Source organism: Lutjanus erythropterus, chromosome 24 (assembly GCF_056507025.1).
Source record: "Lutjanus erythropterus isolate fLutEry1 chromosome 24, fLutEry1.hap2, whole genome shotgun sequence".
Classification (NCBI taxonomy): domain Eukaryota; kingdom Metazoa; phylum Chordata; class Actinopteri; order Lutjaniformes; family Lutjanidae; genus Lutjanus; species Lutjanus erythropterus.
The window spans coordinates 16,325,026-16,347,124 of record NC_139340.1 but is presented as its reverse complement, the minus strand read 5'-3'; the positions used below and the strand labels follow the sequence as shown (position 1 = coordinate 16,347,124).

The 22,099-nt window shown below is 43.1% G+C and overlaps 1 protein-coding gene across 1 annotated transcript in view; it reads left to right on the top strand.

Moving 5' to 3' along the window:
- ptgfrnb (prostaglandin F2 receptor inhibitor b) overlaps window positions 1–21,612 on the top strand; it is a 65,852-nt gene extending 44,240 nt beyond the window's left edge. Inside the window, exons 11-15 of the mRNA XM_084713306.1 lie at window positions 769–876; window positions 17,976–18,162; window positions 18,247–18,365; window positions 18,645–18,695; window positions 19,443–21,612. Coding sequence (XP_084569432.1) covers window positions 769–876; window positions 17,976–18,162; window positions 18,247–18,365; window positions 18,645–18,695; window positions 19,443–19,555 — 578 coding nt within the window. The 3' untranslated portion in view covers window positions 19,556–21,612. The remainder of the gene's footprint in view (window positions 1–768; window positions 877–17,975; window positions 18,163–18,246; window positions 18,366–18,644; window positions 18,696–19,442) is intronic.
- The last annotated feature ends 487 nt before the right edge of the window (window positions 21,613–22,099 follow it).

Genomic DNA, 22,099 nt, shown 5'->3' with positions numbered 1-22,099 from the left:
TCATCATTTCAAATTACTCGACGTTGAGTTTGAAAGAGAGGCTGAAGTAAAAAAAAAAAGAAAAGATAAAACATCCAGCGGTCGTTCGGGAGACTAAAATTAGTCTTGCAGCTCAAAAATCGAGCTCAAAATTGAACTGAGATGCCGAACCCGGCTGTACCCACGTTTTTTAAGATCCACATGGACCAAATTTGAGACCAGAACCAGATCCAAGCTGTCCTCTTGCTTTAATTCATCCATCACTCACCGTTAGCTCGCCAGGCTAATGCTACACTGACTGGCAATGACCAGAACAGAACTCGAAGCTTGTATGCAACTAAAGAGCCTGATGGTCCAAACATTTGTCTAAATTGTGAATCATCATAAAAATGGGGCAGGGTCAGGATTGAGGCGCTGGTTATTATATTTATCTGCATCACCGATGGCTTTTGAATGCTAGCGATTAGTTATTCTGTACCCTATTTTTGTCGATCTCTTTTATCTACACCACAGCTGCTTCCTCCTTGTTGATTTTCAGCATATCAGAGAGATTGCAGACTGCGACTTTAAAGCAGTGTTTACCATCTGAAAGATGAACGCTATTTTCTCCCAGCCGCCGTCGCTCCTCAGGGACGTGCGTGCAGAATTATCGTACATGCAGGTTTTAAAAACACTCGGTTTAAATGAATCTTTTTGATCTCGCTCGAGTGTCTCTGATGTTCGCTGTCCCTGTCGAATGTTTTTTTTTTCTAAATGAAGCTTATTGGAGCTGATGTGTTGTCGTTGCAGGCCCGTCCTTCTCCATCGGCATCCAATCGGACGCCAGCAGCGTTTATCCGTGGGAGACGGCCAAGATGGAGTGTTCGCTCAGGGTCTCTGGGTCATCGCCAAAGACTGGTACGACACACAAACACACACATTCACAGGTAGACCACACTATGCACTGCTATACTTTTTTTTGCACACACGTGCATAAAGAAAAACAGCTGTAACACACACACACACACACACACCTCTGCTGCATTCTTCACCTGCCAACCTGTCAGCAGCCCTGCTAATAAGAATGATGGCACTTGTGCATTAAAAATGGTTGTACAGATGAAACAGACTCTCACTCGCTCTTGTTAACACACACACACACACACACACACACACACAAACAAACTGAATTCTTTCACTTTCTTTTGTGGGTGTGGGTGTTTTTGTGCGGCTGGAAATACTGGTTACAGCTTGTGCTGTAGATTATAACGATAATACGCCTGTCTTAAGTCTTACCTTTCAACCGGCCCGTCGCTAAACAGACAAAGTTTGCAACAAGCAGGTGAACACAGTGGAGCTTTTAGCAGCTTAGGAGCCAGATACCTTTTTTTTTCTCTGGAGGTGGTGGAGACCAAAAACAGAGCTAAAAGGACGTGTTGACAGAAACACGACTCCAAATGAGCGCTAATGAAAGCTAAGTCTTATATGAAAAGTTTAGGTTCAAGTGGGTAAAAAAAAATCATTGAATGCAGCTAACCAGAGTAAAAGGACACTGACCTCTGACGTAAAATAAGGGGTCACATAAAATGCAAATATTCAAGTTATGCACAAGTGCATCAGAATTGTACAGTATAATAAATGTACTTGGTTACTTTCCAGCACTGAGACTCCCCACAGAATAAAAATGTTGGACGCTGTAAATGAATTATTTGCGGTGTAACCTCCACCGCTCCTCTTCCTCGCTTCTTCAGAAACAAGCCATCTGCAGCGTAACGCGCCGCCGCTCCTCCACCACCACCCCTCACTCCATTTATCTGTTTCTCCCTCTGTCCCACCCCCTCATCGCCTTTCCTCCCCAACTCCAAACATCCATCCGTCTTCTAACCTCCCTCCTCTTCCTCACCGCTCCGTCCGTACTCTTTAACTCCGTCATATCGTATGATGTCATGCATCGCTCACTGCCTTCCTCCGTCCATCTGTCATGCATCTCTCTCTGTCTGCGCATCTTTCTTTACTGTCACAACATGTGGTTTCTATATAATACTCTCACAGCGAGTGTGTGTAGTGTGTGTTTGGTTGTTTGGAAATAATTCTGCAAACACAAGCGGAGCAGAACACCACTTCCTGAAGTGTTTGGACATATGTGAGCACGTTTCCTCTGCACCTGTGCCCTCGCAGGAATGTATGTTTGCGTGCGTGCACGTGACGTACGCCCGCATGCACAAACACAAATCTTCCCCCGCAGCAGTGCGGCGCCGCGGGGGGGATTGTGGGTTGGTGGTTGTGGAGCATGCTCTCTCAGACAGCTGCTCCATGGGAAGAAATTCCCCCCTCAGCATCACAGCTGACAGGGAAGTTACGCATGGATGTCCTCGCCACGGGAAAGAAGGCGGAAAGGAGTGTTGTAGTATGCATGAATATACCGTGTTATTATTGTCACTGCCAGCAGAAGTGTAGCAGTTTATAGAAGTTATATTAGTTGTCTTATAACAGCTTATAACAGGCAGGTGTGAGCCATCAGTATTAAAAAAAAGCATGTTCTCTCACTTGCAGTGCTTTTCAGTCAAAATGTTCCAGAAACAGCAAGTCCCTGTTGAGCATTCCTGTTTCTAACACACCTGAAGATCTGTGAATTTTAGGTAAATTAGACCAATTATGGATTAAAACATGCAACACACAGTTTGAGCATGTAAGCAAATGACATAACTTAACATTAATACAGTAAATATTACAATAAATGTCCCCCTTCATCCTATTATGGACCCTAAAACGGCTACATATCCTTAGCACTTTGACCCTTTTCACACACAGCATTTGCAGCATTTTATTTTTATTTAAAAATCTGAAGTTTTGGGGAATGTTCTGCAGAGGACGACCCGAGACAGCCTGTAACTTAATCCTGAACAGCCTCTGTTGATTTCAAACAACAGGATGCAGAAGTTCAGGCGCGGCGTTGAGGGTAGAAAGTTTAGCCTGCAGATGATGACTGGTAGAGAGGAACACTGTGAGCAGTGTGTCTGGGAATCTTGGGGGGGAGGGGCGCTGAGAAATGAAGTGGCGATGTCTTAAGTCATTGTGAGCAGTTTTCATGGGGACTACTCTTTGCAGAAACAGGGTCCCCAGTGAGGTCTGTTGATTATCCGGGGACGTAATGTTCCAAACGACATGTTCCTGCTGAAGTTTTTACGTGTAACTGTTGTATTTTGGTGGCACAAGTTTCGGAGACTGATATCTAAAAACCTTTGCAAAGCCAGATCCTGCGAGAGGTGAATGTTTATTGTGTTTTTGGATTGAATTCGCCTGAAAAGTGTGTGTTCAGTATTCTGTCCTCTTCCTGTGCAGTCACTGTGACTCATCATGTTTCATGCTGTGTGTGTGACGTGTGTGTGTGAGTGTGTCTGTGTGTCGTGCGGTCAGGTTTCAAGATAAACTGTAACTAACTGACTAAGTGGTGTCCAGTGACAATCTCTGACAAATCATTTGTCACGTCAACATAACTGTGAGTTTCAGGCCAAAGGTTCACTTCACACAGTTTATACATCAGTATTGATTAACACATTGATTAATGTGGTAGAAACTGATGGATCTGCAACAACTGATTGATTATTACACATTAAACTGACAGTCATTAACAATTATTTACTGTCGTTAGCTGTCTTTGAAAGTTATTATGGTTCAGTTACATTATTACCATAATTAATCCACATCCACAACTAATTTGATTAATCAAGAAAATGATCAACAGATTAATTGATGATGAAAACAATAATTAGATGCAGAACTAGAATCCAAGGGGTTGAAATTCTTTATTAAAATATTCTGTAGTTTTTAGTAAGAAATGCATTTATTTGGGACTATTTTCAGCAGCATAATAGTCCACATTCTGTGCTTTAGTGAGTATTTGGGGCACCAGGACAGTGTGTGTGTGTGTGTGTGTGTGTGTGTGTGTGTGTGTGTTCATGTGGCCCAGTGCAGCAGTCTGGGAAAGTAACCGACGCCGTCACGAGTGCGAATGACACACAGGTAAAAACGTCTAATGGTAATAATGGACCAATTTGCAAACCGGTATCGAGTGACACGTATCAATAAAGGTGCGGCGCCTCCATTGGCTCAGATTGGACGGCGGCCAAACCTGCACTTCCTCAGGTGTTGTTACACACACACACACACACACACACACACACACTGTTGGGTGTGGCAGCTTATTACCTCATAAAGCAGCACCTTTGTTCCTGCTCTGATCACAAGTCAATACTGAGTATTATCTGTGTCATATGGCGTTCAAACATGTACTGACGTGTGTGTGTATGAGTGTGTGTATGAGTGTGTGTGTTCGTATACAAACGATCGGTTGATTATTTACCACCTCTCCTCTGTAGCTCATTGTTCAGACACAATATTACAAGAAGGAACGCCAGGAAATTGTTGAAAAGACTGAGCAACTGTAAGTGTGTGTGTGTGTGTGTGTGTGTGTGTGTGTGTGTGTGTGTGTGTGTGTGAGACATTCCTCATACATGGCAGCAAACGGCTCTCCTGTTGCAGCTTGTTTTTACGATGGGCTGGTGAAACACACTCATGCAGAATCTCCCTGATTATTCCCCACTGCTCAGCCAATCAGTGATGGACTGTTTACAGGTAAATGCATGACTGTGTGTGTGTGTGTGTGTGTGTACTGTGTGTGTGTGTGTGTACTGTGTGTGTGAGACCTTAAATGAACTGATTAGAGAGACTGAAGTTTGGTCACTGGGTCATTGTGTCAGTCCACCGTCTCTCAAATAGGTGTATGAGCGCCCCTCGAGCTACTTTAGAGTACTGCAGGTGGTACGTGAGATTTTTAAAAAAAATGTAATTCATGCATAAAATAATTATAATACGTTTAATAAAGACAGAAATGCAAGTTTTTTAATAAACCAAATTTTATATTCCATATTCCCGTGTACAGTGCAATCGTCCATCGTTGTTTTAAAAACCTCACAAGAAGAAGAAAGCGACAAATGCATGCATCAGGTTTAGAAAATCAATAAAATGAATTTGGGGTTAAAGTATAGCAGTAATTTTCACAGTCGATTCATCGGTGCATTATTTTCTCGTTTAATCAATTAATAGATTATTCACAACCCAAAGATATTCAGTTTACTGTCAGAGAGGAGCAAAGAAACCAGAAAATATTCACATTTAAGGAGCTGAAATCAAACTATTCCGTCTTAAAAAATGACTCAAGCCGAATTAATTTAATAGCTGACAATGAATTGATGAATTGTTGCGGCTCTGGTTTGACTTGTTAAAGCTCTGGGAACAGCTACAGTCAACCATCAGTGGTTTACTTGTTCCTTCCGACACTTGCAAATTGTGTAATGAACAGCTTCCAGACTCTTCTTGCGAGGCTTTAGACTTTTAATCTTGTTTATGTTGAAGTCGCACCGAGCGGTTTCACACGCTGATACCCGCCGACAGCAGATGGTCGGTAATTGTTCCTCAGAAATCGGGTGTGTTGTGCATCACGAGAGAGGTTGAGACGCGATGATGAGGCGTTCGGTTAACTTTAAAACTTGAGAAGGGTAGCTCACGTGTGTGTGTGTGTGTGTGTGTGTGTGTGTGTGTGTGTGTGTGTGTGTGTGTGCGTGTGTCCATCCTTCTGACCCTGTGTTGTTGTTGTTTGATGTGTTATCTCAGCGTGCTGCTGCTTGCGGACACACAGCATTCATTACCAGCGGAATGACTGGCATGTTGTTGCAGTGATGGCGGTGTGTGTGTGTGTGTGTGTGTGTTACTGAGATGCTGCACACTTTAAATCAGTGGTAGTGAGATGACATCACCATTAGAGATATTTTTCTCCCCCGTTTGAAGCGCTGAAACTGTGACAGTTTGTGTCTTCTCAACATATCGCTGTTTTCTTTTTTTTCTTTCCCTGCTCTGAATTCCTTTTGTTAAAATAACAGCATACCAGTCTGTTCCTCCTGGGAGAAAATAAAGCTTTGTACTTCACTGCTTCACACACACACACACACACACACACACACACACTCCCTGTAGCCTCCGAAGAAGACACCAGCCGTACAGGAAAAGAGAACAACGAGGCGAATGTTGGGCAGCCACAATCGTCAAGCGTCCATCAGGATGATTTAATCGCTGCAGATTCAGTTAAGAATCGTGTTAAAGGGACTAATTAAATAAACTTTCAACCACAGATCACAACAATGCAAATGATCCTGTATTTTTATCCTGTTCTCAAATAACTTGCACCACAGATAGCTACAAATCTGCAAGTATTTCTCTCTGAAAAAGGGTCGATTTTGGCAAGAAATCCTGGTCTCAGTTCTTAATATTAAAAGCTAGTTGGTGAAGCAATTAACCTTCCATTTATCTGCCAAACCTCTCTTAGATTCCCCGTTTTTTTCAGAGGATGATAGCTAAAGGAACATTTTTTGGTTAAAGAATAATAATTTGGGCTGCGTCCTCGGTGCTCATTTAGTCCTTTTGTGTAAAACAAAGTTTTACTGTAATATTTTTTAGAGAGAAATGTGAGGTTTTTAAGAGGAATTCAGATTTTGTTCATGTAATGAATATTCAGTTCTCTTTAATTGCATTTGTGGAACTTCTTGAATTGGATGCTGATTACTGAAACCTGATCTGTTTGCAAAAGAACCAACAGCATATTATATTATAAATACTCTCAGGTTACTTTCACGTCGAAATTCAACTTTAAACTCAAATGAATTTTTTTTGCACATTTTGGTTCCCTAGTTGACCCTTCGCTAAGCCCAATCATCATAGCTTAGCAACCGTAACTAGGGCTGTCAAGCTCTGAGAAGAGCGATACCCGGCGTTTCATGAGTCTGGACGGTTTTCTCTCAAAAACGTTGAACTCTGTCTTCATCTGCTGTTAGCATGTCTGGCTAACTGATGCTAGCTTACTAGCTGCAGTAACTTTACCTGCAGACAAACTTGTTAGATCCCACTGCATCTGCATTTGTTCTGTGGGGGTTTTGAGGAGGAGGATGTGGGCTGATGCAGAATCAAAGCGGACTGATGATGATGCATCTCTCGCTGTCTCAGGTCTAAGCCAGGTTAGCTTAGCTCTCATCGCGGCTGTCTTCCTGTGGCGATAGCGGTCCAGCTGGGTGACCCGTCTCAAGGTCTGCTCACTATTCGAGTCCCTGCGCTTCCTTTTCCAGTGTATTTCTGTCATGTATCATGTAGATATATCTGCTGTATTTCATCCTACCAATGTTATTTTAGATGTAAGCTAGCTTTAGCATCAGTCTGTTGTTCTGTCAGGCAGGCAGTAATGGCTGCCATGGAGGCGAATCAAATAACATGTATTCATTTGAATGCAGCAGGTGATTAGCACCTGAAAACCTAAATCGTATTTCAAAATAACTCCGTGTTATAAATATAACCATACATCCTTCTCTCCTCTTTTGGCTCCTCCACTCCTCACTTCCTCCCTCCCTCCTCTCCACTCTCACCAAATTACCCAGCTGTCTTTGCAGGGCCGACAGGCAGCCGTTAATTAGCCAATCTCACGCTCCGTTAGCCGGCCGGGGAGACAGAACGAGGTAGAGGAAGAATAGACGGCGAGATGGAGAGAGAGAGAGGGAGAGAAGGTGGGAGTGAAACAGATTGTTAAAGTGAGCAAGAGTGGAAGAGAGTGAATAGGGGAGGCAGTAAATGGAGGAAGAGTGGCTCGAGAACAGCATGCAAAGTTTCCTGAAGAGGAGGAGGAGGAGGAGAGGAAAAGAGAGGAAGGGAGTGAATTCTACCAGAGTGGCGAGAGGAAAGGATGGGAAGAGCTGTTGACCAGAGAGGGATGAAGAGGCGATGGTTAATATGAAGTGGTGAGGTGATGAGAGCGGATGACAGAAAAGACCAAATAATTCTCACCCCATTAACTCTTTCTGGTGAGCCAATAACGAGTTCATTCAAGAGCTGTCAATTCAGACTTTTCTTACAGTACATTGGTTTAATCCAGGCTCCGCCCCCTCAAAAAAAAGAAGCTCTTTCAGGGTTTTTGGCCATCCAACTTGGCCAGATTTCCTATCCCCTGAACTTCCCTGTAGCATCATAATTAGGCCAAATAATTCTACTTTCAGCAGAATCTCCGAGACCAATTCCCATGAAACTTAGTGCCAGCTACCAGCCACTTTCTTGACACCAAAATTAGCACGTACATGTGGGTTTTTACAGGAAAACTAAAGCTGAAATTAGGTGATTGACTCCTTTCCCATTGCTAGTAGACCTTCTGAACTGTGTGTGTTCAGCTCTCAGTACTTATGTAGCTAATAGCTGAAGCTCTGTGGTTTGAGGTTTAGTTTCTCTCCTACGTCGCTGTTTGTACTTCCAGGAATCTGCTTTTGCATTTCCTGACTTTGCTGCTCCATAATAAAGGCTTTTAAATGACCAAATATTGGGGGACTTGTACTCTTTCTGACTGCAGACAAAAGCCAGATGAAATATTGGAAAACTTGAAATGGCTCGGGGCTGAATTTGAGCTCATAGCTTTTCCAATATGTAGCATACTTTCATCATTCTTATTTCATTTTCACCAGTTTCATTCATCCCAAAGATGTCACTTCATGTCGAGTGTAGAAAACAAAGGATTGTTAGCCATGAGTCGGTCCAAACATCCTATTAGCATTTATGCTAGACCCTTGGACCAGTCTGTGATGCGAGGTTCCTGCCTTTGTCAGATCCACTTCAATGCCAGTGCCTGCAGGAGGGTAGTTCTTATGGGCTGAGCCCCACAGGTCAAGGTCTGGCCTTTAGATGCTCGCTGACGAGCTCTCATCCTGGGTTTTCTGGTTTTCCTGCAGCATATTCGCGGCCGATTCATATAGGGTCTTCGAATCGCTCTTAGCTTGGCCCCTTCCTTGGGACCAATTTGCCTTTGGAGACCCAGACAAACCCGCCACTGGATGGCAGTTCTTTAGGATGGCCAAAATGAGGGTGGCTCGGCTCGGCGTTCGTTGGCAATTCGGAGTAGAGCCACTGTTCCCAATCAGGATGTCTTCTTTCTGAGGTTTGCTGGAAACATCCAACTGGGATGAGACCCCGGCATAGACCCAGAACCCGCTGGAGGGATTACATAACTCATCTGGCCTGGGAACCCCTCGGGACCCCCTAGGATGAGCTGGAAAGTTTTTCTGAGAACAAGGGTGACTGGAATACCCTGCTCAGCCTCCTGCCCCCATTACCTGAACCTGGATGAGCAGAAGATGGATGGATTATGTTTCAGTTTCATTCTCTCACTAATCTTCGTGCCAAATGCAAGTGAAGTGATAATAATGATCCAATCTATATCTATTTTTACAGTTATGGGGGATACATATATGTTTTTTTTAATCCCGCAGCATTTTCTTTACTGATTCTGTGAGAAAAGCTTCCGATAAAAGTTTCATGGACGTTAGTCATTTATTCATTTGTTGTCAAAAAATCCTTTCTAGTACTCGGTGGCCTCGAGATGACTGCAAGAAATCATACGCTCTTTTCAGGTGTTCAGCAGAAGAGAAAGAAGAGTCTTGACACAAAACATCAAACGTCGTCTGACACTGGATATTTATATTGAAGTGAAAAACTGGAGCAAATGGTGGCAGACCAAACAGAGAGCGAGCTGGAAGAGGGCTATAAACGCAGGGAAGAGGAGAGGAGAGGACAGGGTGACAGTAAAACACAAATTGAAACCGTTGAGCAGATAGTCCTGAACAGCAGAGCAGCGCCATCATTTTCACTCCATTAGCTCTTCCAGTTAAACAGGAATGGGAGCGGAGATGGGGCTTCAAAGGAGTCCTCTGAAAATGGCAGATTTCAGTGTGATCGCAGTTTTTCAACACAAGTTCTGCGTGTGCAACGATGAAACGAGGGCTTCTTCTGTTTAGGTTCACGGTGGAAGTTACAAGTTGCTTTGACTGATTTTGGTGTCGAAATGTAAAATGTTTATTCGACACAAGGCTCTTTTCTCTGTCCTCCCAAATTTTAGCATTTTCTGCTCACAGTTTCACTCTTGTCAAGGAGGAATAATCTATTCTCACTTACAGAAATTCACAGGGCAGTCTCCAGGGACAGCTTAACTTTTGCAACCAACAAACGCAACCAGGCGAATGTTTTGGGGTTCATCGTCATTCAGATATCCGTGCAAAGACTTCTGTGCGCTGGTCAGTGTTTACAGCCCGATTAGCAACTTCAGAAGCATGAATGCAGTTGCAGTTCAGGGACCACGTCTACACATAGACCAAAGCATCGGAACTGGTAATATATTGACCGTAATAGATGATGAAATACAATCCAGGAATCTTATTAGACTTTGAAATAGCAGGCAGCGGTTTATAATATTACCCAGGACTTTAATTATTTAGAAACTTTCCCTGGTGACAATAAGTTCATCCATCGTCTCGCTAATTGTTAGCTAAGCAATAAATTGCCCCTGCTCATGCTACTTAACAGGAATCTATCAGGAATGTGCGTACAGTAATATTCCTTGAAAGTCATTTCAAGGAGTTTCGGTGCACAACAACTAAGATAACTGTGGAAAAACAAGCTAAAGGGGCTCGATGTTACATTATGTTGGAAAATAGACGTTATCTTGTGTATTTAAGCTGAGCCAAAAAAAATAATCACCACAGTAAGCTGTGTCAATGAATTGCGTCATGCTCCTGAGACCAAAATAGGAATCTAAATATTTATTTATAGGAATTATGACACTCTAGTAATAAGAGATATTGGAGATAGATGCATGAATTCCTCATATGCCAAAAATAACTTCTTCCTCTCCAGCTAATACGCTGGAAAAACTTGAACTCTTAAAATCTTTGGTAGTTTTTAACACACTGCTGATGATAAATACTTCAGCGCAGTGTTTAAATTCTGTCTTCAGATGTAGGTGTTGGCCTTGAGACATGCAGGGATGTTAGCCTGCATCAGTGCAACTCAGTCCTCGTGTATTCAGAGAGCATCTGCAAGTAAAACATGCTAGATATCAAGTAAAATTAGCATTCATTTACTGGAGGTCTTATTAAGCATGCAGCGAGGAACGAGGGAAACTTCTCCTCCCGGTGGCTTTGTTTCTGTGAGGCTAAATAGTGTTTTTATAGTGTTTAGTATTCCACTCTACCAGTGCTGTCCTGCTTTATGGAGCAGAGAACACACACACACACACACACACGGTTTCATTAGAAGCACTGGTGGTAATTGTCAGTCTTTGTGTGTGTGTGTGTGTGTGTGTGTTTGAGGCAGTTTTACGCCTTGGACTCTCCTCAAGGGATTAATCCAGAGAAATCCAATCAGACTGTCTTCATTTCCACAGACAGCCATTTTAGTTTTATTAGCTCAGACAGGAGCCAGATATTCTATTAGAGATGCACTGTAGTTCCTCTTCTGCCATCCAATCACCAGACACCAAACCCCCCCACCACCTTATTGAAGTTGCTCCACCACCTAAAACAGCGTTATTAGTGATGGAGCGAACACAGTCGCAGTCAGCTGGCCGCTCAGCTCATTACACCCAAAACTTTGACAGCCAATTTTCTTACTGGAGTAAAACATCTTTATTGTCAGAGAGATTAAGTTTGCGGCGTCCATATTTGATGCTATAATTGGTGAAATTGTTACTACACGTGTAAGTACAGATGACAACTTGGTTTGACAGTTGAAGTCGCACAAAGAATAAAAAGTCAAGGTTCTGCTGCTATGATGACATGACATTTGGTGAAGAGCGCGTTGTGACTTGTTTAGGACTCGACGCTCAAAGTTAAGAACTTGTGAGTTCACTCAGGACTTGCCTGAGTGACTTGACTTGACTTGAGCCCAAAGACTTCAGACTTACTACAATGACTTGGTCTCACCTCTGCTTTGTGCTTATTTCAGTTTTATTGAACACAAACAGTTAATTCTTTGATTTTCGATTGATTAAGTTTACAAAACGCACCCCTTCAGTCATTAGTCAGGAGTCTTGCAACCAGACAACAGTGATGTTTCCACTAAGGGCCTGGTTTGTGTTGACGTTTGTGACCCCAAGACTTCAACACATTGTTTGTTCGACATTGGCAATTTGGATATTGCACTTGGCCATGTTGCTATTTTATTGCAATAATTGTGCAGCCCTGAATTATAAATCCTCAAGGAGACTGTCAGAGCAGAAACAGTGACTTAGATCTACGCTACATTCGAACATAATCGGAAATTTGTTTCCATCTCATGACATTAGGTGCTATGTCTCGTTCTGCCTTATTGATCCACCAAATCATAGATGAACTCAAAAGTGCATTATTGAACATCTGAAAGAAACTGTTGAAATGTTGCAGTGCAGTGAGGCGGTGTGAACAGAGCCTGCAGCTTATGGGGTGGGAGTCAGCGAGTTCACGAGTTCATACAGCGGGGTAAAAAGGTCCGTATGGGGGGGACAGCAGAGGAGCAGCTGTAGGGAAGAGGCTGTGCGTCAGCCTGCCGGTGGAGGATCAGATACTCCTGTAGCGCCTCCCATGAGGAGGGGGTGGAGGGTGTCTCTGGTGATACTCAGCTTGAGATGTGTTCACATCGCCGAGCGCCTCTCGCTGTTGATTCATGGCTACATGATAAACAAAATAATCTCCTCAGTCACTAAGTATTTTCAAATCCACCCTCCCTTCCCCTCCCCGCCGCTCGTCCTCCGTCCTCTCCCCCGTCAAGAACAAAGAAAGTAAAGGATGGAGGCTAACTGTGAGAAAGCAGAGGCTTTCTAATTATAGCCCCGTTCCTCGAATAAGGGTGTCGCTGCTGAAACAAGCAAGTGGAGTTCATGCGTCAGTCCTGCAGAATTATGCAAAACGTGTCTTTGATCACTAACGGCGGTGTCAGACGCTAACCTGGTGTTATCACAACGTCAGAAAAACACATACCTTTTGACTGTCAGCTCGGCAGTTTTCATTAAATGATGTGGTTATATAAGAATACGGTCTGATAATTAAAGGGATTCAAATAGTTTTCATACATCCCATCATCACAAAACATCTCAAGTTAATATATTTAAATGTTTATTTGCTTGTTAGCAAATATTCAAATGAAAATACAACTTAACCTGCAAATAAAGGCTGTGAACATGACAAAGCTACAAAAATGTCCAACAGGTCAAGAAATGCTGACAGTCAGACATTCAGACAAGACGGTAAACATGCCAACAGTTAATCCAGATTATCCACTGAATGCGAGTTCACCTGAAATGCTGCTAATAATCCCTCATTGCACTGGAAAAGTGTGCATGCTCAGCTAGCATGGCCAGCGGGTGGTGGGATCCAGCTGGCAGCCAGAGAGCCTCCGGCTGCAGTCGCCCCTCTCTAAGCCCCGCCCCTTTTTGCTCTGTGGTCCAATAATAGTTGAGCAAGCCTGGTACCCAGCAGTCACATTTCTCCTTTCCTGTTTCTTGTACTACAACTAAAAGATGTAGCTGCAAGAGCCACATATATATGTGGTCACATTTAAGTTAGCTAATGCTAGCTAACTATCTTGATAATCTACATCAGTTGTTAGCTAGCTACTTTGCTAGTGTTTTGCTAACATAAGCATTTTGATACAGACGAACAGAGGCTAGCTAACTTGCTTGTTAACAATTGATGTAACAATTGATTTTTATTTTTGCAAGTAGTTTGACCAATCTGGGGTTTGTTTGTTTTCAGTTAGCAAATATTTGGATACTAGATTAATTGTTATTTTTCAAGCAAAAATGTCCATTGTTTACTGGTTCCAGCCTCTCAGATGTGAGGACTGTCTTTGGACTTTTGGTTCGGACAAAACAACCCAGCAGAAGTTGCAGCTCAGGAGAACGTTTAGTTCACAGTCGTGTTCGCAGTATGTCCTGAACTTGGCCTCCTCTTTTGAACTTTTCCTGCTGTAGTCCGTCCTTCCAATTGAGGACGTGATCCTTATCAGGTCACGTCGAGTCCACACCCCAGGAGATCATCGCTCTTATCAGACCCATCCTTCATCCAGAACTCGGCCTGTTTTTCTCTTTTTCCTGAAGCCAGTGGGAGCCTTGACTAATGGACGGGACAGGTTTGGTGGACGGATCCTCGCTGTCAGAGAAGCCCCTCGCCCCCGCCCATGTTCTCGGTGGAGTATAGGCTTACTCTGAGGCGAGCCTCATGTGTGGACAAGATGTCTGCCAAGGAAACAGCTTGAAATACTTATTTTCAAAAGTATTTCATCAGATTTAGAAGTCAGGGTGCCTCCATGTGCGGCGAAGATGGCAGCAGGGCACTTTATCATAGCTGACAGTCGCTATGAACTTTATGCAACTCCTCCTGATTAGATTTAGAGTTTTTCTCCAGTGTCAATTAATATGTTGGTTATTTCTCAATTAACATGATTATTTCGTAATTAATCGATCAATTGTCAATAAAAAATCAGAAAAACAGTTAAAATGTTCATTACTATTTCCAAGGTGATGTCATCAATTATTTTTGTTCCAGAATCCTGTTTATTCTAATGTAAGCAGAGGAAAAGTAGCTAATTCTTGTGTTTTTTGCTTGAAAATGGACTTAAAGCAATTAACCGATTATTTAAAAAGCTGCAAGTAAGTTTTCTGTCAGTTAACTAATAGTCTTTGTGTTGCTGTGAGGAACCATGTGGACTTTATTCAGGATGTTAATCTGCAAATCAGCTCTCTCTTTGTCAGAACTTTTCTCATCAGTTGATTCTGGTCAGCGAGTCTGGAGGGTTTGTGTGTGTGTGTGTGTGTGTGTGTGTGTGTGTGTGTGTGTGTGTGTGTGTGTGTGTGTGTGGTCAGTCGACCCATTCGCCCCTCCTCACTTAGTGTCACCTCCTGTTTCCTCCGCTTTGGCTGGATGGAGCGCTCGGCTACTTGTCTTCGTGCAAAAAAAAAAAAGAAAATCAGTGTCCCCCTCTCTGCACTGTCCCAGTGCATCTTCATCACCACCATCATCCTCGTCACCGTCAGTTCAGTCGGTTCAGACCAGTGTGGAGGGAGGCGTTTTAGGACTTCAAGTGAAGATTTGTTCCCACTCGTCTCTCTGTTAATTATTTTTTTCCTCAGAAATCTGGACTTCTGACTAAATTTTGAAGTTTTTATTAACACTGACAAATAATGTATGATTGTGCATCTACTTAAATAAAATATTCTTCAGTTATACAATACAAATTTAAGTACAATTCCAAGCAACAATGACACATTTTTGGACGCCATCAACTTTCCTCAACTAGCCGAGAAGTCTAGCTTGTTTTTCGTTGGAAACACCACGTCATAATTCATGTGAAAAGTGGACGTGACAAGTGTCACAGTCAAGAAAGGCTGAGTTAAATTGCATTTTCTGCACCATTTTTGCACAAGGTTACATTTGGGCCACCAAATTTAGGGGCTTGGTGGCCAGTTCCCTCTTTTACGTTGTTGTTTTGTCGCTACGTCTTTTTTCATCTTATTATTTTCTTCGTCTTTTACACCGTTTTTAGTCTTGTTAGTTAGTCTAGTCTTTAGTGCGTCTTATTGCATATTTTGACTTTTTTGTCTTGTTACATCTTGTCACGTCGTTTGCGTCTCGTTTGTCGAGACACACAAAGGAATCTTTTCTCCGTGTCGCTGTCCAGTCTGTTCAGCTTGAAAAAATCAGTCATGATGTTGGGAAGACGTCGCATAATGATACTAAACACAAATATTCAATGATAATGCATTAAAACTAATTTTAAATTGAAAATGACGTAGTATAAAGAAGATATTTGTGCTCAAATGTTGGGAGTGAAAGTATAAAGTTGCCGGTAAAATAAAATACAGATACCTGAGTAAAGTACCTTCCACAGATGGACAAAGTGTTCGGTTAATGATCAATATTGTGACCACGGGACCCTGAACTCAAACCGAGGCCGGTGTTATTATTACTGCTGCTGCTGCTGCGGCTCGTACTACTACAGATTTTTAATGATGTAGCACTTGAATATTAAAACCATTAGGGAAGAGAGGGAGAGAGAAATTGAGATGTGATTCATTACTCTGCTCTGGGTGAGTTCACTCCTCTCCTCACTCTTTCTCTTCATTATACTCGCTCCATTCTGTTTCTTTCTCCCTCCTCGTTTATCCGTCTCTCACTCTTGCCCCCCCCCCCCTCCCCTTTTTTCTCCCCATCATAATTGTTTTTCATCATCATTCGTCTTCTTTTTTTTTTCTCTGTGTTGTCGTTCGCAAATGTTCTCTTTATTTTTTCATCTGTATCCTCTATTTGTCTCCTAAATGACAGAGGATGACTAAGACTCCATGGGGTTTTTATTGTGTGTGTGTGTGTGTGTGTGTGTGTGTGTGTGTGTGTGTGTGTGTGTGTGTGTGTGTGTGTGTGAGTGTGTGTGTGTGTAGGAGGTACAGTGCTAATAGTCCCTCTCTCCCTGACAGACTAATGACTAGTTTGTGCTTCTCTGTCTGTCTGTCTGTCTGTCTGTCTGTCTGTCTCACTCCCTGTCTCTCTTTCTCTTCGTCTTACTCTTGGAAATAATTAGCTCGCTCACCCTCTTTTCCAAAGATTACATCTATTATCACAAATTCTCTCTTGTCCCTGTTTTCTCTCTTTTGTCACCGCTATCCTCCGTTTTCTGTCGCGTGTCCGTCTGTTTTATCTTTCGTCTTACCGTGGGAGAGGGAACGGCAGCCGGTGTGTGTGTGTGTGTGTGTGTGTGTGTGTGTGTGTGTTCTAATGGAGTTGTTCTGCTGGTTGGGACTGAATCTCCTGCTTTTTGTTCTGTAGTGAAATTAGGGCTGCGTCCAAAAATAACACACTCTCTTCTCAATTTCCATAATTTGAAAAGTGCGGTAAGACATCTCTGTAAATATTAGACTTGAGGTTTAGTAAACGGTGCCAGTAATCGCATGTGGAAACCTCATAATGTGACATAAATCATTCTGTATGTTTTGATGGTTTTAACCGCTAGAATCCGTGACTGGCCGCCTCTTTTTGGTCATAAATGTGGGAACAGTTGAACTTTTTGCAGGCAGACCTTTAACTAAAGTAAATGTTAGCTGAAGCTGGTTACAGATTCCATGAAATGGGCACCTGAAACTTCTGGAAAATCGCTGCTTCCTGGAAAGCATTGCCTCTTCAGTGGTGATGTCATCATGCACAAGTGGGTGCAACCGATATGCACAGTGTTGCGCATCTTTTGACCGTCTCTAAACTGTTTTTGTAGTGTGTATCGTCTAGTGTAAGTGTAGATTGATGGTCTACCGCTGCCTCGATCGGTCAGTTTGTTTGTGTTTTCGTGGACTGGCGAGTTACAGTGTTGTGGTTTCACTTTCAATGTAACCTTATAGTTCAAGCATCATCTCTCAGATTTTCTTTAATGGCAGCTACTCAAACCAGGAGTTCCACAAGGCAGCTAACTCGGGCCTCGCTATTCTGTGTGCAACACATTTTAAATAAACCTAATCTTGACCCGTTTCTAAGAAATTGCTGCTTCCTGCCTCTTTAATCCGTTCCCCATAACTACCATCCCACTGGTTCACACTGACCCCTCACTGGCTGAGACACATTACATGAAGGAAGTAATGACTTTAGAAACATTAGACTTAAGAAAGTAGTTCCTCATCAGCTGTGCCTTTAAGCTTTGGAACACGTTCACGTTCAACTGTGCCTCATTTCAACACCCCTGCACATCCTGCAGACACATCTGTCAACCATCTTAAAAATGCCTTTGTAGTCCGTAACATGAAGTGTAAATTAAGGCATGAGGCTGCTAAAAACAGGGGAAGATGTCAAAGAACGTCCAGCTGTGATTGGAGCATTGCTCGGGTGCAGATCCCAGGGTGGATGAAACCCCCTGTTTTTTTCACATATTGTTGTTAGCCTAGCTTAGCTCAAAGACTAGAAGCAGGGAGAAACTGCCATCAAAACTGGAAACATGCATGATTCACCAGTTTCCAATGGTGTTTTATTTCCAACACTTCGTTTTAGCTAATTCAAGTATTAGTATCAGGTATTTCTTAGCAAATAACCACCAAGCTAAAAATGCAGCTGGAGTTAAACGTGTGTCTCTCTGTCTCTCTGTGCGTCCTGCAGATGACCTGGCCTATGAGGTGCGTTGGTTCTTCACCAGGCTGCGTGGAGGAGAGACGACCACCCAGGTGGCCAGCGTCGACCGCTTCGGCGTCGTGAAGAAAGAAGCTCGTAACTCCTCCAGCGACGTCTCAATAGAGCGCAAGGACACGCACACGTACACGCTGAACATCCACGGCACTCAGGACAGGTGAGTGCGTCTGTGGTTGCGGTTTGTTCTTTGTCGGCTGGAATATTGACAGATTATCATGTCTCACTGTGTGTGTTTTTGCAGTGACAGCGGCGAGTATCACTGCATCGCCACTCCCTGGTACCTGTCGCCCTCAACAGGAGCCTGGACTCAAGCTGGAGAGCTGATGTCATCTCGAATCTTCCTCACAGTGCGGTTTGCTGGTGAGGAGTGTGTGCTGGTGTTCGTCGCTGCTCACACATGAACCACACTGATACAAATTTAGTTTCAGCATTTTCATTTTTTTTATTGTCAGATTACTTTACTCTGGAGAGAGATTCTGCAGTGCAGCATGGATTTTAAGACAGAAACAGACATATTAGTATGGACGTGGGACATTAGATTATTTGAACATGCACATATTTAAACATGGAATGAAAAAATTAATTGCATATTTTGTCTTTTTTTTTTTTTTCACAAATCTCTCCTCTGTCCTTCTGCAGTGTGGGAGTCCCTCAAGTTGCCTCTCTTATATGGTGTATCAGCCTCAATAGGTAATGTATTTTATTGTCTGTTTAATTATTAAAATTAACCCAGGCATTTAGAAAATGTTCACCTCTTTGCTGTCAGACAGCCCCAACAAACCAAACTCCTTTGGCAAAAACAGTGAGTTTACAGATTACAGAAGACCTGGAGCTGCTGGTCTGCCACTGCCTCAGTTAGCTTGTTCATGTTAAAGGGTTAGTTAGTTAATAATCTACTTTCTAGTTTGCACATATGACTGAAGGCTGGACATGGATAACAAGTGGGAGCTTTAATGCTGGACTTCAGTCACAGATCGTGGGGTTCCACAGGGCTGCTGTCTCAGGCCTCTATTTTTTCTCCATCTTTACTTATGACCTGCCGTTCTGTGTCAACACAATTATGTATGCAGATGACACCACTCCTCTTCTTCTTTGGGCTAACGCGGCGCCCTCTTGTGGATGTATTGTTTAACATTCATGCCAGCGTGAAGACTCACGTATGTGGGCAGTGATGCTTGCATCCTTGGACACGTGTGCATCTATTTTTGTATGTTAAAGGGGGCATAAGTGAGCCTAAGTCGAGACTAATTTTCGCAATTAGCAAGCTAATGCTTAGCTAATGTTAGCATTTAACAGCTAAGTAACTCTGTAAATCAGTGAGGCTGGAAATTCACTTGACCTGGAACTTGTCGACCTTAACTTGTGACTTGAGTACAGAGGCTTGACTTACTTTTGACTTGCAAAACAGTGACTTTTACCCTTGTCCTGTGTCTCCAGGTGTGGGCCTCTTCTCTCTGGTCCTGGGCCTGGTTTGCGCCCAGTGCTGCTGCCGCAACACCACACACACCCCACGCTCACGCAACAAACTGATGGACCTGGAGATGGACTGACAAACACTTTCCCCCGCACCCACACACTGCAGCGCTCACAGGAAACAACACCACGCACACAACAGACACACACCCGTGGACGACTTCTGGGACACCCAGTTGTTTCCGAGCGACGGACGTTGGGAGTGAAGTCGCATCGGAAACCGCACCGATCGCAGTGCTCTGTGAGGTGCCCGGGATCGTCTAGCTCTGCAGTGTCAGTGGCGCACCAATCGGGGGGGAAATAGCCTTTGAGACTTCAATTTCTATGAAGATCCATTGAAATCTGTGGCGCTTCCAGTGATTTTTACACAGATGTATTTGCTCAAGAGCTCTAAGGAATCTGGAGTTTTAACTTTTGAGGAACGGGAGGCTTCTGAGACATCACTGCCACTTGGGAATAAAGGACCACTAAACAGATCTGCTGCCTCCGTAAACCACCAGGGATAACAAAAGAAGCGCTCAGGCTGGACTACTACTTTTATTTTTCTTCCGATGCCAAGGCTCGCTGCAAAGTACAACCAACAGAACACCAGCGCACCCCGTTGACTTTTCTTTTTTTGAGGAGGAACGGAAAATTCAAGGGGTGGTCTGGGTTTTGAGAGACTTGACTGACATATCCCTGCTAAAATCGCGCGGCTGAAGTTCCTTTGTGTTCGGCCGTTTAGGCAGCCTGAGCCTTATTTCTGTCACGGAGTAACGTCACGTTCACACGGGCAGCGGGAGTCCTAGAAAACGAGAGGTATTGCACTAGAACTACCACCCCAGAGTATTCCTACCTTAACAAAAGGACGATATTTACCTTTATTCTCAACTCTAGTTTTATGAAAATTGAGAGATTTTAATGAGAGACATTTTTAAGCTTTACATGGAGATATGCAGTTAGTGTGTTTGTGTGTGAGATATACTGTACGTGGTGCCAATATCTGAACTAACGGAGGTGTGCTTGGTTCATATACACCAGATCAACACTTGAACAGCCACTAAAAGTGGTGACAGCAAGCACTCTTTCTTTTCTAAATATTCCGAGATGTATCCAGCTGTTCTTTTTGCCCGAGTCTCGTGTGTGTTACCGTGTGAGTGCCGTGCTCCAGTATGTGAGACAAAGAGTTTGCATGTACTGTTTTTTAATGACAGACTGATATCATTCATGAGCAACACAGGCCTTTTGCAGGGTTACATTTTGATGATATCAAAGTCTCCGACATCCGGATTTTTAGAACCTAGCTGTCAGTGTGGGTGGTGCAAGAAACTCAGCTACTTCCATGGTTTAATTTTTGAACAAATAATGCATGTTTCTTTAAAGGGACAGATCAACATTTCAGGAAGTGCTTTTTTTTTTCTTTCTTTCCAGGAGTTGCGTTGTGTGCATTTAGCACAGAGCTAGAGTCAGGATGTGGTTAGCTTAGCTTAGCGTAAAGACTGAAAGCTGGGCGAAACAGCTGGCCTGGCTCTGTCCAAAGTGAATAACAAATTGTCATTTCCACATCATTATTACAAACAAGATAAAATGTCTTAAATGACTCTTTCTAAGTCCCGCCCCTTTTTGCCGCGGGACTTGAGAAGTCAGTGCGTCTCAATCAGAGGTGCTGGAAGACATTTTTGTGAATTTTGGACAGAGCCAAGCTAGTGGTTTCTCCCTGCGTCCAGTCTTTATGCTAAGCTAAGCTAACCACAGACATGAGATTGATATCTTCTTATCCAGTTCTCAAAAAGAAAGCAAATAAGCACATTTCCCAAACTATTCCTTTAAACGTCACATGACTTCGGTGAGTTAAAGGGGCAGTTTGGCATTTTGGGGAACCCTCTTTTGTTTGCCGTCTTAACCAGACTGAGATGACACGAGTTCCACATCTGTGTCGCAGTTTGAGACGCAGGTAGCTGAATAACTTATTGACACAGTTTTACTAAAGCCATAAAAAGCCTTATAGTTCCCTTTCCTCTTTTTTATCCTCATTTCAACCCTTTTTTCATAACCGACAGCACGCATGTCCTGTCGCTTTTGGTTTAGCTGAGCATACCGTTTCTCAAAATGTCAAACTGTCCTTAAACCTCGCGAGCTCGCTACAAAAACAGCATCCAGAAGACTTTTTCGTAAAGTGTTTTCAGCCCTTCTCCTTCAGATTAAAGTTGTAGAAAACTTCATCTTGCACTTATTAAACAGCCAAAACTGAAGAATCGCATCTGTAGAACAAAAACAAAGAAGAATCCGCCGCTACCTGCTGATCAGCTGTGTTGAGTCTGTGTGGTGTTTTTTTTTGTTTGTTTTTTTAATAGCAAATGAATGAATTGTGACTGTTGTGTCGTGTAGACGGGCTGTGTGTGAACACGCGCTCACAGTTCCAGAAACAACACACGTAAATAAAGCGAGGAGGTTTCTGTCCGAACGCAGCGCGACCCGAGCCGCCCTGTTAGGTTTGTAATAAGACGTGCCAGGCTGCGTTCCCTCTCTCTCTCCTGAACGGGGCTTCGTTTGATGTTTTAAATAGTTTTTAAAAGGTATTTTAAGCAACTATCAGAACTTTATGAGCAATATCAGGATGTAGTCAGGTCACAGCTGATGGA